The 18,091-nt window shown below is 30.4% G+C and overlaps 1 protein-coding gene across 2 annotated transcripts in view; it reads left to right on the plus strand.

The window, feature by feature from the left end:
* Window positions 1-18,091, plus strand: part of Lmbrd1 (LMBR1 domain containing 1) — a 109,053-nt gene that overhangs the window by 72,157 nt on the left and 18,805 nt on the right. For both annotated transcript variants that reach the window (XM_071613276.1, XM_027928335.2), the window contains exons 9-14: window positions 573-725; window positions 4,487-4,551; window positions 5,344-5,446; window positions 5,978-6,082; window positions 7,637-7,786; window positions 9,152-9,230. In XM_071613276.1, the coding sequence (XP_071469377.1) occupies window positions 573-725; window positions 4,487-4,551; window positions 5,344-5,446; window positions 5,978-6,082; window positions 7,637-7,786; window positions 9,152-9,230 (655 nt within the window). The remainder of the gene's footprint in view (window positions 1-572; window positions 726-4,486; window positions 4,552-5,343; window positions 5,447-5,977; window positions 6,083-7,636; window positions 7,787-9,151; window positions 9,231-18,091) is intronic.

Raw genomic sequence — 18,091 nt, forward strand, 5'->3', positions numbered from 1 at the left:
CAGGTGTACTTGGACAACAAGGAAGTGCCAACTCTTAGCAGTTTTTATAAAAACTCCTGCATGTGACCTATGCTTGATATTGCATCACTCTACTGATAATTTGAGTTGGGCTGAGAATCATCAGTTCAGGGAACACAACCACTAAACTAAAGGATGGGAAGGGGCAGGACCAAATATATTAAAATAGGGGATAGAGGAGTTTGGAGGTGAGGAAGAATAATGACAGTAATAGTGGTTAACAGTTCTTTTAAACAAACACCTTTTTAGTAGGGTATTTTTACAAATACATATCTTTTTTTTTTTTACAAATACATTTGGAATAAAGGAACAAGGAAAAGGTCAGTATTAAATGTACACACATCTCCATTTTCATGCTAATCTTGGTTCAGAGACATTTATTGTTACATTGCATTTGTCAATTTTATTATTTTTGTCAATATGCCTAAGTAGCGTCCAAGCTAAAAGTATTTTATTGCCTGATTTGCTAGATCTGGTGGATGCTTTATTAAGACCTTAATGGTGGGGGAAAAAAACCCACCCCCAAACCTTTAATTTTGTTCTGTTATTTGCAGAGTAAAGATGGTCGACCTTTGCCAGCAAGGGATAAACGTGCCTTAAAGCAATTTGAAGAAAGGTTACGAACACTTAGGAAAAGAGAGAGGCACTTAGAATTCATTGAAAACAGCTGGTGGACAAAATTTTGCGGTGCTCTGCGTCCCCTGAAGGTAAATGGAGTTTTTAAAAAAATTATGCTGTCACTCTTCTCTCAAGTTTTTGTAGTGCCTCTTAGAGACTGAGTTCTTCTATTGAGGCACTATAGCATGATACTTCAGAGTGTGGATTTTGGTGTTCAGATAATCTGGTTTTTAATCACAGGTTCCTTGCTTAGGTCAGACAAGATATGAACCTCTCAGAGCTTCATTTATTTCATGTGTAATATAAGTATTATAATCGAGTTATTAGGAAATTTAAATAAAAATAAAGGTAAATAAGAAATAAGCTGTTAGCATATTTTCAAGTTTGTAGTTATCTATCAGTAGGAGACCTGAGAACCACATTAGAACAGAAGAACCCTAACTGAAAAATAATAGAATTTGCCTCATTATTAGATTTTAGATGATATTTCTGAAAGTATGCAAAAAGATGTTATTGAGATAGAAAACCTTTTTATTTTCCTTTTTTTGTTTTTCAGGGGTGGGGGGAGCCATTGTTTGCCAGCCTTGAATTCTTGGGATGTTAGTGCCTAAATTTAAGTACCTAGATTGAATTAAAACATTATAATATGACTTAGACTATAAAGAAACTAAAACTGCTGTCCACCAACTTCCAAATTTGCATGTTATATATATACGGGGGCATTTCAGAGACCAGAATTTTATACCATAGTATGTTAAGTTGTAATTCGGAAAGTACAAGGAAAAGACTCATATGAGGAATGCAAGATGAAGCTAGAAGGTCCATTTTGGTTAAATTTTGAAAGAAATGTTTCAGAGTATTTCTATCAAAGACAAGTGAGTCTTGTTTAACTTTGGTACTGTTCACTCTTTAAAAACTTAAAAAAATGCATTAACTGCTTATCCTTTTTAAAACCTCCTTTTTTGAAAGAGTTTTTCAAAAATATATTATAATCATGTAATTCTGTGTAACCTCTTTTTAAACCTTCTGTTAGAAGTGTGTGTGTGTGTGTGTGTGTGTGTGTGTGTGTGTTTTGCTGAGAATCTAACCCAGGACCTAATGCATGCTAGGCAAGTGCTCTACTACTGAGCTATACCTCCAATCCAAAATAAATTGTTTAAGGACTCACTCCAATCCTTTTTCCTAAGATAATTTGTCTTCATAGCAACAAAGGTGTACAAAAGCCTCTCCAACCCTTATTTTAATTCTAGATTCTTTATAATGTCTTATAAATATTCATATCCTGATCTCTGTCATCAGCTGCCTTCTTTTAAACTTCTGTTTCATTTCACTGAGCATATGTTTAGAAGGATTTTAAAATCAACTTTATTAAGTATACAGATTGATTTTGCCAAATATAAATGTATAGATATGTAGAACATTCACATCACCCCCAAATTCTACCTTCTCTTGCTCCTTGAGCTCAGACTCCAGGTAATCACTGATGCCCTTTCTGTCATTAGAGTTTAGTTTTATGCATTTTAGAATTTCATATAAATGGAATCATGGGATATAAAACTTTTTGTCTAGTATCTTTGGCACAGCACAGTAGTTTTTAGATTCATTCACAGTACTTCTTTTCTTTTGGTGGTCATTCCATTGTGTTGCAGAGTGGTAATCTGATATGTGTCTGTATCACAATTTGTTTATCCATTAATCTGTTAGTGGATATTTTGGTTGTCTACAATATTCAAAGTTTTTTTCCATTTGTTTCCTTTCCTCTTTCTTTGAATCCCATGTTTGTGTTGGTTTGCTGATGATGTTCAACATCTCTCTAAGACTCTGTTCACTTCATTGTTCCTTCCTTATGTACTCTCAGTTGATTTCTCTTCAAATTGCTAACTCTTCTGATGCTCAAATCAGCTGGTCAGTTCTTCTAAAAAACTTTTTTATTCAGTTATCATTTTCCATTTCCAAAATTTCAGTTCACTCTCTTTGTTAGTGTTTTTAAAAATATCTTTATTGGTATTCTTTATTGCTGACGCTTCATTTTAAGACATAGCTTTTTAGAGTTTTCTGAATATATTATTTTAAAGCATACTTAAAGTTTTTGCCTTGTAAATCTAATGTCTGGGTTTCCTAAAAAAGTCTGTCAGTTGTCCCCAAATCCATGCACTTTTTGTTACCAATACTTCATTGTTTTTGTTGTTAACACTTAGAAAGTGTTAAATAATATAATATGATAACTCTAGAAATCAGATTTCTCCTTGGTCCCAAGGGTTTGTTGTTATTATCCTTTCTATCATTATTTGTTTAGTGACTTCTCTGGACTGTGTGAAGTCTCTATTTTTTTTTTTTTTAATGTGACCACTATAGTCCCTGCTCAGTTGGTTTGTTAATGATTAGATATAGATTTTCTTAAACACCTGCAGTCAATAAGTCTCTCAGTCTTTAACAGAGATTTTCGTGTGTGTTAGTACACTACTTCAACACCCAGGGAGATACTTTCCAACTCAACCTTAGCCTTCACTTCCTCCTTGTACTCAGTGCTTGTCAGAGGTAGATTTTAGTCCTCAGATCTTTCCTGGTCATGCACAGAGCCCTGAGCGTACACAAGACCTTCTAGATTCTTAGAGATACATCAGAACTTTTTAAAACCCTTATTGATATCTCATTTCCTAGGCTTTTGTTTTAATCTTTTTGGTTAGTTTAATTTTTCCATTGTCCACTGGCTTTGAGGTCATGAAGTTCATAGATTGCTTGCAAATTTTTTTGGCCAACACTCCTTTGAAAAGGCTTTTAGCCTCATGTGAACACCAGTTTAGGTCAAATACAAATAGCCTTGCAAGTGGGGGCTTCTAGAGAAACACAGACAGGCCAAATAATGACAGTTCTTTGGGAATGAGACTAAAAAGTGTCAGCCCTTTTTGCTTCCTTATTTGATTTCTAGGATGCTGAATTTTATGGCTATTTTTCAAGGCTGCTGTGGCGATAGAGTAACAGAATTGGGACTAGAGCAAGTTAGAATGTCATAATGCTCTAGATTCTGAGATTCAGCCATTTTTCTTGAGTAAATGCTCCTATATTACTGCAAACCTTTGGTTAATTTCCAGAATGTTGAAAATGTTGATTCTGATTATTTATGCCAGTTTTCTTAGTGCTTTTATGGAGGAGGAAATTTTCAGAGGTTCTTACTCTTCTATTTTTACTGTGTCACCTTTGTAACTTAGTTTTTATTTCAAAATTGACAAGATTGCTAGAATATACATTAATATGTGTTCAAGGTTAACCCAACATGATCATCTCTGAAATGATTCCATAAGTACTAACTTGAGTTCTTATATTTAAATATACATAGTTTCCTTGGTCTTTATAAAGTATTTATCTTTTTTGAACTTTTTTTGTTAGTTGCTCAAAACATTACAATGATCTTGACATATCATACATTTGATTCTAATGGGGTATGAATTCTTATTTTTCCTCGTGTACAGATTGCAGGATCACATTTTTTTTTAACGTTTATTCTGTGTTCTTTTAAGTAACCAATTAAACAATTTAACTCTGGTTCCTATAAGATTGGGAAGATAGCTAAGGATATATTGTATTTTTTACTTTTTTGCCCAAATGGAAATCAAGGGAAGGGAATTTTAACTTGATATACTTCTATGTCATGTTTCTTTACTACAGAGTCTGGCAGGTATACTGCCTTGTGTCACTAGCTATTTCTTATTAACAGACAATTAGGAAGTAATATATTTTATATATTGATCTTTAGTTTTCACCTGGGTGTCAAATATAGGAGCTGGAATCTGATAGAAGAAAAATGTGTAACTAGTAAACTATATTGTAATGAATATATTTTTGCTTTTAGATCATGTGGGGAATATTTTTCATCTTAGTTGCATTGCTGTTTGTAATTTCTCTTTTCCTGTCAAAGTAAGTACAATACACACATTTTTTTTTATTTGTCCTTTTTAGATATACATGACAGTAGAATGTATTTTGACATATATACATGGAGTATAACTTATTCTAATAAGGATCCCATTCTTTTGGTTGAACATGATGTGTAGTTACACTGGTCATTTATTCATATATGAACATAGGAAAGTTATATTCAATTCATTTTACTGTCTTCCTTATTCTGTCCCCCCTCCCTTCCCTTTATTCTCCTTTGTCTAATCCAGTGAACTTTTGTTCTTCCTTCCCCCCACTAATTGTGTGTTATCATCTGCATATCAGAAAGAATATTCAGCCTTTGGTTTTTGGGGACTGTCTTTTTTTTTTTTTTTTTTTTACTGACCATGATAGTCTCCAGTTCCATTCATTTACCTGGAAATGCCCTCATTTGATTCTTCTTTTATGGCTGAGTAATATTTCATCAGGTACACACATTTTTTAAAGCACTTATACAAATTCTGTGATTTAGATTTTTGGTGTTAAACTCCATTAGTGTAGCCTGTTCGTCTAAAATAGCTATTCTGACATGAAATATTCTACAGTATTAACTCAAAAAATAACTGAAAGTTTCAATAATAGAATTATTTCTTTATTCTGTATCAGTTGAACAATATCTGTGAGATATTTAAGTGAAGCTTAATTTGTTTTCCATGTTTTTCTTTGACTCAGCTGAATTTTCATGTTTAAATTATAAGATATTCTTTCTAGATCAGTTAAAAATGTGATAGTAAAACACAATTATCTTCTTTATGATTTTCTTTGTTTTAGTTTAGATAAAGCTCTTCATTCAGCTGGAATAGATTCTGGTTTCATAATCTTTGGAGCTAACCTGAGTAATCCACTGAATATGCTTTTGCCTTTACTACAAACAGTAAGTATAGCATCAAGTCATTTTATGTTCCAGCAAACATTCTGATACTGTTAAATTTAAAATTAGTATTCTGAAAATTTGTTAATACTTTAACATACTTATGTTCTCTGCTAACTTGACTTTTTATTTGCATATAATTTCAACATTAGAGTGTTGTTTTAAAGACTATTTTATCAATATATTGCTAAAGTTTTAGTTGAACATAATTTGATTTGGGGTACATTATGTAAGGTGAACTTTTCCAAATAATTTTTGTTTTTAATTTTTTAATAAATTCTTTTATGTATATAAATGTAATTTGATGCTTAATTTTTTTTAGTATTTTTCTTAGGATAATCATACTAAATAACTTAGTAATACTTTGTATCTTTGAGAATTTTTATGTTTTAATGGTATTGTAGTAACCTAATCTAAATCAGAGTTGACATTTTAAATATTTCTCAAATAAAATAATTAAATTTTTAGTTAATTTTATATGACTTCTAGAGAGTTCATAGTTTGTATATTAAATTTGATTTTATCTTTTTCTAGGTTTTCCCTCTTGATTATATTCTTATAACAATTATCATTATGTACTTTATTTTTACTTCAATGGCAGGAATTAGAAATATTGGCATATGGTTCTTTTGGATTAGAGTAAGTATATATTGCATTATTATTTTGATGTTTTTCTCATTATTTTATACATGTTCTCCATTTTTACAAATTACATTTAAAATATATGAGTTGTGTCTTGATACTAAGAGTAATGGTAATATTAAACTTTCTCATTTCATATTAACATAAAAGTGTTTTTGTGTCTACAGCAGTACTTCTTAAACACAAGCCATTTTGTCCACCTTCTCCTGGAGATATTTGACAATATCTAGAAATGTTTTTAGTTGTTAGAAGCTAGGGAGTTTTATTGTCATCTTTGGATATGGCCCAGACATGCTGCTAAACATCTTGTAGTAAATAGCACACAGACTAATCCTGCCCAAAAGTTAACAGTGCCAAGGTTAAGAAAACCTTGTCTAGAAGATACATTGTTTTCTTGGTGTTTTACTGCATGGAAACATACTGATGCTCAAAAGATTGCCTTTCCTGTTAGGAGTTATAGATTATTACTGTCAGCCCTCTGTATAAAAGCCCTTGTGGATTTAATCAACTATGGGAAGAAAATGTTTAAAAAAAAATTTTAAAAATTGCATCTATACAATATTTGCAGACTTTTTAATGTTATTTTTCCCTAAATAATATAGCATAACAACTATTTTTGCAATGTGTACATTATATTAGTTATTATAAGTAATCTAGAAGTGATTTAAAGTATATGGGAAGATATACAGAAGTTATATGCAAATATTTTGCCATTTTACGTAAGGGGACTTGAGCATCTGTAGATTTTGATATCATAGTTTGTCTTGGAACCAGTCCCCCATAGACATTCATGAAGGACAACTGTACGTGATTTGTTATTTCTTCTTACACTCATTTTGAAATAATTTGAGAATTTTAAAATGAAGCTGATTCAGGTAGATACTACTTGCAGCTATGAGTAAAAGAAAACCCAGTTCATTAGTGATTTTAACTAATGCAAGACTTCTTATTATGAAGGTTGTCATATATTTAATTTCCCTTTAGTATCGATACATGTGAAAATGTAATCAGATTGTCATAAATTATCATAGACTACATTTTGTAGCAGAATATGATATGAGGATGTCATGAGTATTTCATAGAAATGAATACTTATGAGACATGTTTTTCTACAGTAGTATGTAAAATAATACATATATAAAACCATAAAAATTTACTAATACCTAGAATTTAAACTCATACTTTTGATCTTTAGATAGAAAGGGAGGTAGTTCACAATTCTTATGTACTTCTAACAGATGCTATTGTATGGTAAGTGAAGAAGGTTTGTCTGCAAGCTAGTCACATGAACACTGATAAATTCTGTAGGTCTTTAGTTTTTAATGGATCATTTATAGGATCCTTTGGATATAAATGCTCTGCCGTTATTGAATTATCTTTTTCATTCTTCTAATTATTTGCAATGGCTAAGACTTTTCAGTATTTATTTTGGAACAAAGAAATGGTTGACTGAACTGTGTAAATTATTCTCCATAATGTAAGAGCAGTACTTAATGATTTACAAGTAAAATATATAGCTGAAATTTTGTCACTGTCTTTTTTTCTTTCCAGTTATATAAAATCAGAAGAGGTAGAACCAGGCCTCAAGCACTTTTATTTCTGTGTATGATACTTCTTCTAATTGTTCTTCATACTAGCTACATGATTTATAGTCTTGCTCCCCAGTATGTTATGTATGGAAGCCAAAATTACTTAATAGAGGTAAGTGAACTTGATTATTTTTATATTTTATAGACAGTGATCTTTAAGGCAAAGTTTAGTTTTGAGGGCTAGCATATTAACTCACCAGATTAAATTTAATATTGCTAAAGCTGGTTTTTCAGTAAATTTTGAGTATATTTAGATTTGTTTTATACTTTCTTTTTAATAACCCACAGAATTTCATTTTCATTGTTTCTTAAATGGATCTTGTTAGGTACTAAGTTCCTGAGCATTATCTTAGCACTTTTAAGTAATTTTAATTATACGACTTCCCCTCAAAAGTTTGGTGAGCACAGGATTTCTGTTTATTGATTCTATGAATCCCACAGGAAAGGCTGTCTAAATATTTTATTTGTAAATTACTTGACTTTCTTTCAAAATGATGGGTATCCTGATATCTGACTTCTTGATGATGTTGATCTCCTAAAAGCCAGTTGTGTTTTTTGTTTTAATTAGACAGCAAGTTTAGATTTTTTGACATTTAAATATTTTTACAATAACTGATTCAACCTTTGTTTAGTTTGTTTCTTTGTCCCAAATTACTTTCTTGCTCTATTTCCTAACAGTTCAAATCATATTTGTGTTTCAGAGCCTATTTCAAGCATTGCTTTAATGGAATCTTGCATTGCTAACCTGTATTGCCCAGATTACTCCTTTTTTTATACTGTACTTCCTACATTCTTTCTTTAGTTTAACATGTAATTAGAAATGAAAAAAATCAGCACATCAAACCCTCAGTTGATACCATCTATAATATTGCTAAATATTAAAAAGCTAGTTAGTTCATTGAAAATTTTTAAGTAATAATCTAGGTGAATTAGAAAAGGCTTAGATCATAATGGAAGTACATGAACTACCTTTGTTTGACATCCGCTGTGTTAGATCACTGAACCATTTTTTTTTTACTTCTTAATGACATTTTATTCTGTTTCTGCCTTTTCCCCTGTATGTAGTCTACTAAGTCATGCTTAGTAAGCATTTATCTAGGAAAGAAGGAAGAAAAATTATGTTTTGTGAGGACAAAAGACATTCTTTGCCTGCTTCACAAGTCTAAAATTAAGTACTCTATTTCTTTTTAGATGCCCTATTTAAATTAGAAGTTTATTAATGACTTTATGTTTGTTCTGGGAAGCAGCTCTGTTGTTTAATACAGGACCTAAAAAAATTACTGCAAAAAGATCAAATATTAAATTTACCATAATTCTCTTTCTTCTAATTGAAATTTGCATTAAATTTGCCATTTAGAATATCAAATAGATGTAATTAATGGAAAAGAGTATAAAGTTCAAACTATGATTACTTTTTAAAATCCAGGTATAGTTAATAATATAATATTTTCACTTTAACTATATATTCATCTTTCAGAGCAATGTAACTTCTAATGATACTAAAGGCAATACAACCATTTCTGTGCCAAAGAGATGTGATGCAGATGCCCCTGAAGGTAAAGCAGATTTTTTTGAACAATCTTGTACTTTATCATTTTTTTAGAGAAAACATACCTTGTGTTTTGCTGTGTTAAGCATTTGATGCATCTATTTTAATGTGTGGTAACAAAGGAACTTTCAGCTAGTAGAAGATGGTAAGTGTCTTTAACAGAATTTCTTGGTGATGGAAGGATTTCCATTAAGGAATCAACCATTATCAATTCGTTACTTAGGAAGTAACAAAAGGTAGTTATTATTTTTTACATTTACGAATATAATAAGCAATTACTATTAAATGATTTTTTTTTTGTTTTAGAAAATTCCAAGAAAGTTTTTTGGAATCTGTAAATTCTGAGACCAAAAGTACCTATAATTTGGAACAACTTTTAATGCATCCTTATCACTCTAGTTTATAGTAATAGTATTAGTTATAATAGCAGTTAACTTGTAAGCACATACAGTTGTGTTTGAGCACAATATTTCACTGTTTTGACAAAATCTCTGACTTTGCTCTTAACTACTGTATATTTTAGAGAATGATTTTTTTTCTATTTTCCATGAGTTGTAAAAGTGATTTTTTTTCTTTGAATATTATAGTATTCAATTCTGATTAAAGACTACCAGTTGATTTTTTTCAAAATTTATAAAAACTTTTTCTGTTTGTCTTCAAAATGCTTTTATTTACTGGTGTCAAATATGGTATATTTATTACTCCATGTGTCAAATATAGTATATTTCTCATTCATGCATTACCATTATCAAAAACATAACTTCTGAGGTTTTATTTTAGATGGGTAAACTATATAATGTGATAGAGAGTAATAGGAGCAGTTATAGAGAACAGGGATAGCCTAAAGGAAGAAGTGAGTAGCTTTACCTGTTGGAGATTATTGTAGAGTAATAGTTAAGAATAAAGTTTTCAACAGATACTAGAGCTGTATTTCAAGATGAAAGAAGAATTTATCTGGCTTGTGTCAAGGTAAGGCTGTTCTATGCCAAGAAGAAAATTGCATGAACAAAATTAAATTATACAGGTTTATGTTCAAGAGGGACACAAAACATTATTGTGTTTTTTTAATGCATTAGATATACTATCATATCATTTTTAAGTTATGGGAGTAAGTATGTGATGGAGGAATGAGATTACAGAATTAGAAACCAGATCATAAAAGATCTTAGAAAATGATTGAAGAGCTAATAAAGAGTTTTTTAAGTAAGAAAATAGAAGTTATCATCTGATTTATTTTCAGTAGGTTATTTATAATAGTTATATAAAGAAGGGATTTAAGAAATTGAGACCAGAGCATGGAAATAAGTTAGGGGTAGGGGACCTATCTATAGTAATCCAATAAGATGGTAAAAACTTGAATTAAATATAAGTCATGATGATAGAAAATGATAAAAGAAATTTGTGAAATAAATTTAAAGAATTTCTGATAGCTTAGATCCAAAGTAGTGATGAAGAAAACAGATTCTAGAATGACCCTCCAGTTTCTAATTAGTTTTATAAATTTTGATATTACTACACAAGATAAAAGTTACTAAGATTAGAGAGAGATATAAGACATGTTCAATTGACTTGAAATGTCATGGGGACATTCTGTTGGAGATTTCACAGGCAACCAGATATAAATGTAAGGGATTCAGAGGACAGAGAGTAAGAAGAGAATGGAGACTGAAACTCAGGAAATCATTTTCTAAGGGCAAGCAGATAGAGAAGGTACAGGGAAGACAAAAAAGAAGAAAAAACTAATGGAGGTAAAACTAATTTCATTGAATAGAAAGAATAGTAGTCACAATTTATATTACTTTGTTGAAATTATTAATAGATACTTAGAGAAGGTATGCATGCCAAGTTGAATTATTGTTTTGTTTTTTAAAATTAGGAAAGACTTTAGGGTTGATGATAGATTGGAGGTAGCGGAGCAGAAGAGGTTGAAGAAAAATGTCAGCAAGGCTGATTGATAGACCAATATTATCCAATTCGGGAGAATATGATTAAAAAGGCATAATGTGCTAGAAAGAATGAGGCACACCTCTTTCTCTAGATCACTAAGAAGGAAACAGGATAATAAGTCTTGGATAATAAGTTTTTACACTCTGAGGGTGGCAGGAAGTGGTATTTCTTGATTAGCTATGAAATATAAGTTCATATCATCTACTGAGAATAGACTATTGAAGAAAGTGGCAAAAATTTTTGATAGTCTGTGAAGGAAAATGTATGGGTTCTGACTGAAGATAAGGTAATGATAGGTAAATATGTGAAGGGACAGAGATGAAATTATCAATTTCTATTTTTGTTGAACAAATCTGAACAACTGGTATGATTGTTATTCATACCAGTTTGGAGAAGGCATGACTTGAGGAATTGAAGTGTGATTGGGGATATAAGTATGGGAAGCAAAGTACACACCTAGGGTTAGAGCATCAGCTGACCAACCAGAGTCCAGAGGCATAGGAAATAAGGAAAGAGATCAAAACTAGAGAAAGGAGCAAAGTCAAGAGATGAGATAGAAAAATAGGGATTATTTTACCTTGTATGAAGAAATAATAGTTTAAATCTTACTAGTATGAATAAATACTATTTAATGTTTGAATCTACTTTATTAGTGACTTTATTCCTAGATGTTTTATTATAAAATGATATATACATCACAAAGGAGGGTCAATAGTTAAAGTGCTTCTTGTTATCATCTTTAGCTAAATGAACATAGAAGGAAAAATTAGTATTGGTTTAGTTTAGTTTTGTTTTTTTTTAAACTAAGGGGGTAGTTACCTTGAAGATCTATTTCCCAAATTGTTATAGTGGTCTTGAAACCTTAGAAAAACAAATAAAAACATAGGTTTCAAGAATATATTTTACTGATAAAAGGGATTTTAAAATGTCCCTGTGTTGCTGAACTGCATGAATTAGTATATTATAGACCTTTTGTCAAATGAGACACTTGTCTATAACTTTTTTATGAATAACATTCAGTATTTTTGTTCTTTAGTCTGATCTAATTTACTGTGGTTAAAATGACTCTTTGAACTACCATTTTTCTTAAACATTTCAGTTGTCTCATCTTTTGAAATGTTACTTTACAGTACAAAAATTTACCCTTTAGGTTTATGGATTACATTTACTTTTCCTAATCCTTTTTTTTTTTCTATATCACATATCTAAACATTTAACTTGCTTGTACATGCTTGAAAGAAGATAGCAGAAATAAGGTAATTGAATTTGGGGTAGCAGGGTAGTTTTTTTTTTTCTCCCAAGAGACTGTAGTTTAAATATTGATAGGGTAAGATGAAAAGGACATGATATTAGATATATAAGAATAGTCTGGAAGTGGCATATATGGTGAGAGACTGGTACAGTTGTATCCATTTAAATGGAAACTAAGAAATTTAACAGGTAGGGAAAAATTCAGTACTGTTATTTATGATATTTTGGTGAGAACATTTGAATAGAGTAGATGATATGATAGTATATATAATGCATAAGATATTTAATGTGATCTTTTGCAAGTAGTAGAATTTTTGTTGTTTTTGTTCTGTGGTGCTAGGGATCAAAACCAGGACCTTGTACATGCTAGGCAAGTGCTCTAACACTGAGCTGCCACCCCACCCCTTGCCCCAGCAAGTAACAATCTTAGAGAATGATTTTTAGATTTGGAAATGAAATAACAGCATGATAATATAGGTTATTTCCAAGATTGCTAGTTTCCCTGAAAAAATTTTTGGCAACAAATTCTAAAAATATGCACATTTATTTCTTCTTAATATCAACCACATTTTAGAGACTTTTTACAGTAATATTTTATTCATGTGTGAGTTGGTCTGACATTTATTAAACATATAGAAAATACTACTAAAATTTTGAGCATTATGTTTAGAATGACAAAGTCAAAGTCATTTATCAAAGAATAGTTTACACTGTGTTTAAAATAATCTATTAAATAGAGTGATTTAGCAGTAATCTTATAGACTGTTTTACTATGTTTATAAAGTTCTCTTAAGGCGACAGGAATACTTAATTTATCCTGACAGGTATTCTGCATAGTTTTTATGTTCAAAGTGAGCCAGTTGAGCAGATTCGAAGATAAGTTTTAAATTTCTTATGCAAGGGGACTTTTAGGTTTATATTTTTATATTCTTTGATTGCTACTTAATTTAATAAGGATTAATAATAATAACAATAATTGATTTATATGTAGATCTGAGGAAAATACTTTAAAGCCAACAGTTATTAAAGGAACATATATATTCATAATTATGAATATTTGAGTGAATATAGGAAAATGAAAGATTAGGGTGCTCTAAAGGACAAATAAAATAGGCAGTATAAGTACTGGATGAGATTTTGGAGAAAGGGAAAATGTCAGAGGAAACACATATAGAATTCTTCCCTTCAAAAAGCATATAGGCTAATAGAACTGAATCCAAAAATAAATAATTGTAATAATTGTAATGGGAGGAAAATAAATGGCAAACTATAATGAAAGTATGTAAAGGTGGAAGGAATAAGGATTTATTTTGCCCAGGGGGCAGTATAACATTTTAGTTGGACTCAAAAGAATAGTTAAATCTGAATGAACAAACAAAACAACCTGAAGATATTCCAAGAAAAAGAAAAAAATGTCCATTAACAAGGCATAATGACGTAAATATATTTGGCATGTTAATGTAACAATAAATTGTGGCAGGAGCATAGATTAATTTGAAGAAGATGGAGAGTGATCAAACAATACGTTCCCAAATGACCAGTTTTAAAAATCCATGAACCCAAAGTCTCATTTCTGTTGTTTCATTGAATTATTTTATCTTTTCTTAAAGTAAATTTGTGTTGTCTTATTTGGACATTAAAGTTACTAGAATGCTCTCTGTGGATTAAACTTCATGTTTGTGGATTTATTCTGATTATTTGTTAAAATAATACATATAAAGAGAGGAGCCTTAAAAATTATCAAATAATCCATAGGGTTAGGTTTTAGCTTGAAGATATGATGTTACTAGGACAAATTGAGTGAAGTTAGTTGCTAAAATAGGAGCTGATATGTTAAACCAAACTATATGAATTACAAAGAAGAAACTAAGCAGACAAAAGTATAATCTAAAGCAAACTTAATTGCATATCAGAATGTTAAAAGAAAAATTTTTATTGATAACTTACAAATTAGATGAACACTGTTTTGTAGTAAACAATTCCATCAAGAGATGATTCAAAATATAATCTCTATAAATAACACTTGTTTATCAAACCATTTTGCTTTGGCTAACAAATATTCATTACCCATCCTTCTGAAATGGTTTACCTAAGACATTGCATAGGTTAGGTTAGAAAATATCCCCACCCCCAGATGTCTGCATGGGAGACAGAAATGGTAATAAAAGCCATAAAGAGCTGCGTGGGTTAGAAACTATTTCCTATATATCTTTCTATCATTTCTGGTGAACTAAAAAATCCTAGAAAGATTATCTAAATAATTTAATTTTGCAGATGAAGAAACTAGAGCTCCAAGAGTTAAGAGTTAAAAGTTGCACAAATAGTATCAGACTGAGACTTTAATGCCAAGTGTCTTTTTCCAAGTCTTATTCCAAGTCTCTTTTTCCTACATGTAACATATTTTGTGTTTCGTTTGAGAAAAATAAAATGTAAAACTATTGCATCATTTGCCCTTTAAGTTTAAAAATAAGTTGTTGTTGCTTTTTAAATAAAATGGAAGTGGTTATTTGAAGCCACAAGAGAATGAAAGGCACAGACAATATACAGAAAGCCAGAAATCAAAAGGCTAAATCTAGGTGTTGGAAAAGACATACAATTTTGGAAAATAAGAGATGAACCAGAAACTACAGCATATTAATACCCAAGAAAATGCCATGCCTAGTGGTCAATAGTGTTGATGCTTTAGAAAGAGATTTAGTTAATGGCAAATCTTTAAACCATTGAGAATGGTTTGAATGGGCTGAAGTAATAGAGAATTATTCTGCAACTCAAAAATAATTAACATTAAAAAAGTAAAGTGAGTACATTTTTCAATGAGAAAATTCCTTAATGTGTTTTCAATTTGAGATTGAAATAGTATTGATTAAATAGTATTGATTAAATAGTATTTTAATATCCCACATATTGGGTGTTATATGAACTAAAAGCATGTAAATATTATAAATAGTACATACAACTGATTTTTAATATAGTTTTTTAAAATTTATTTTTTAGTTGTAGATGGACACAATATCTTTATTTATTTTTACGTGGTGCTAAGGATCGAACCCAGTGCCTCACATGTGTGAGGCAAGCACTCTACCACTGAGCCATAGCCTCAGCTCCAGCCCCAACAACTGATTTTTAATACAGAATCATACCAAAGCATTCAAGAGCTTTCTATTTGGGTAATACCTCTTAATTTTTTTCCCCAAATGAATGCTTTTATGTATTCTGTATGTCTGTTTTCCTACTTCATGCATTGAAAGAGAACATCATTTAGTTTTGAGCATTTTTTTGTTTGAATTATTCATTAAACATTCAAGTAGACATATTGAGTTGGCAGTTGAATTGGATCTAGAATTTTGGAGGAAAAAGTTTATGCTGGGCTAGTCAGGAATGGATGGGAAGAGACTGTGAAGGATCACTAAGAGAATGAGTATAAATGGAGACTTGCAAGGTTCTGGCTTTGTGATTACTGACACAGATTATAGAATAGTTAACCAAAGAAAAGATTTTGAGTAAGGCCAACTCAAAATATTGGCCAATAACAAAAAACTGTTTTAAAATGAATGAATGTACCAATGAAATCCTGACTTATAAATGGCCCAAACAAAACATTTACAGATAGATGTAATACTAGTTATTGAAAATAAATTCAATGTAGGGAACTATGGATTAAAATCACAAAGAGATCTGTCCATAGATTATTTATTTGTATAAAGAGGGAAAATAGTAGCTATATATTAGAGAAATTGGACAATATCTGCATCAGGTGATCAAAATTAGCATCACCGAGGAATAAATTTGCTTTTTGTGTTTCATTAAATGACACCCTGAGAAGAATGGATAACATGAATTAAATCAAAACGAAAGAGCAGACAAACCCAAATTGAGGAACATGCCATAAAGTAATTGTCCTGTGTGCTTTAATAATGTCAATGTCATAAAAGACAAAGAGGCTGAGGAAATGCTACAGATGAAAGAATATTAAGGAGACATTATAATACATAAATCTGGATTGGATTTTGTACTTGAGGATAAAAGTACTATAAAGAATATTAGCAGGGGTATATACCTGTAATCCCAGCAACTTTGTAGGCTGAGGTGGGAGGACTGTAGTTTGAGGCCAACCTCAGCAAATTAGAGAGACCCTGTTTCAAAATAAAATATAAAAAATGGGCTAGGGATAAAGAGCTCAGTGGTAAAGAGCCTGTAAGTTCAATACCCAATACCAAAACAAACAGAGAAAAAATTAAAAATAAAAATAGAAATTAAAAGGATATATGATGGTGTTGGAAAATGAATGGCAGGATAAATAAAAATATAATACAATATTAAATGTCCTGAACTTAATACCTGTACTGTAGTTACATGTCAGAAAGTATCCTTCTGATTAAAAAATGTGGAAACATTAAGAGGTCAAGGACCATGAAACATCGTTCAAAAAATGTTGTGCATATGTTTAGAAAATGATTCTAGGAGGAAAAAACCTACAATGAGAATCACTGTATACCATCTGAATAGCTGCTCTTTAAAAAAAAAATTACAATAATCAAGTATAGACCAAAATGTGAAACTGTTGAAGAAAACATTTATGAATACCATTTTAGAGATATTATACAATGTCATTTGCATAATTATATATTATGTGTATTACAAATATTTACATTATATGCATTATTTTTCTTATTTCTGTAAATTTAAGTTTGTATCTCCAGCGATTTAACATGATGTATTTTGTCCCACAAAATGACAGGATTTATTTTGATTGTAAAAGTTAGTATAATGCTATTTGCTGATTCCCTAAGCAATTTAGATGAAAAGTAAAACTTATGAAAGTAAGCTAATCTTTCATGTTTACTTTTAATTTTGAATTTGCTACAAAATAATTCATTCCTTATATCTTTCTATCATTTCTGGTATATATTTTTAGTATCAAATAAATTTTGACTTAATTATAGACATAACCAATCATGTAAAGTGAGTCATTGACTAAGTTTACATGATATATTTCTTTTGAGACTGAATGGAAAAGGGCAATTTAAATCCACAAGAAACATATTTAAAACTCTTCAGAAATTAAAATCTTCTCTAAAGGCACATAGTACTTTAAAACCTATTGAAGATTTTTTTTTCATTTAGTTTTAAATAATTTACCAATTAAAATGGAAAGTTGGTGTTCTATATTTGATGATGTAACCCAGCTTCCTTAAACAACTTAGGATTTTTCTATGAATTTCCTTTCTATTTTTTTAATAATAGAACTATTTTTTTTAAATTTACATATGACAGCAGAATGCATTACAATTGTTATTATACATATAGAGCAAAATTTTTCATATCTCTAGTTGTATACAAAGTATATTCACACCAATTCATGTCTTTATACATGTACTTTGGATAATAATGTTCATCACATTCCACCATCATTTATAACCCCATGGCCCCCCTTCCCCTCCAACAACTTTGCCCTATGTAGAGTTCGTCTATTCATCCCATGCTCCCTCTCCCTATCCCATTATGAATCAACCTCCTTATATCAAAGAAAACATTGGACATTTGGTTTTTTGGGATTGGCTAACTTCACTTAGGATTATCTTCTCTAACTCCATCCATTTACCTGCAGATGACATGATTTTATTCTCTTTTATTGCTGAGTAATATTCCATTGTGTATATATGCTACGTT

Source organism: Marmota flaviventris, chromosome 6, assembly GCF_047511675.1.
Source record: "Marmota flaviventris isolate mMarFla1 chromosome 6, mMarFla1.hap1, whole genome shotgun sequence".
Lineage (NCBI taxonomy): Eukaryota > Metazoa > Chordata > Mammalia > Rodentia > Sciuridae > Marmota > Marmota flaviventris.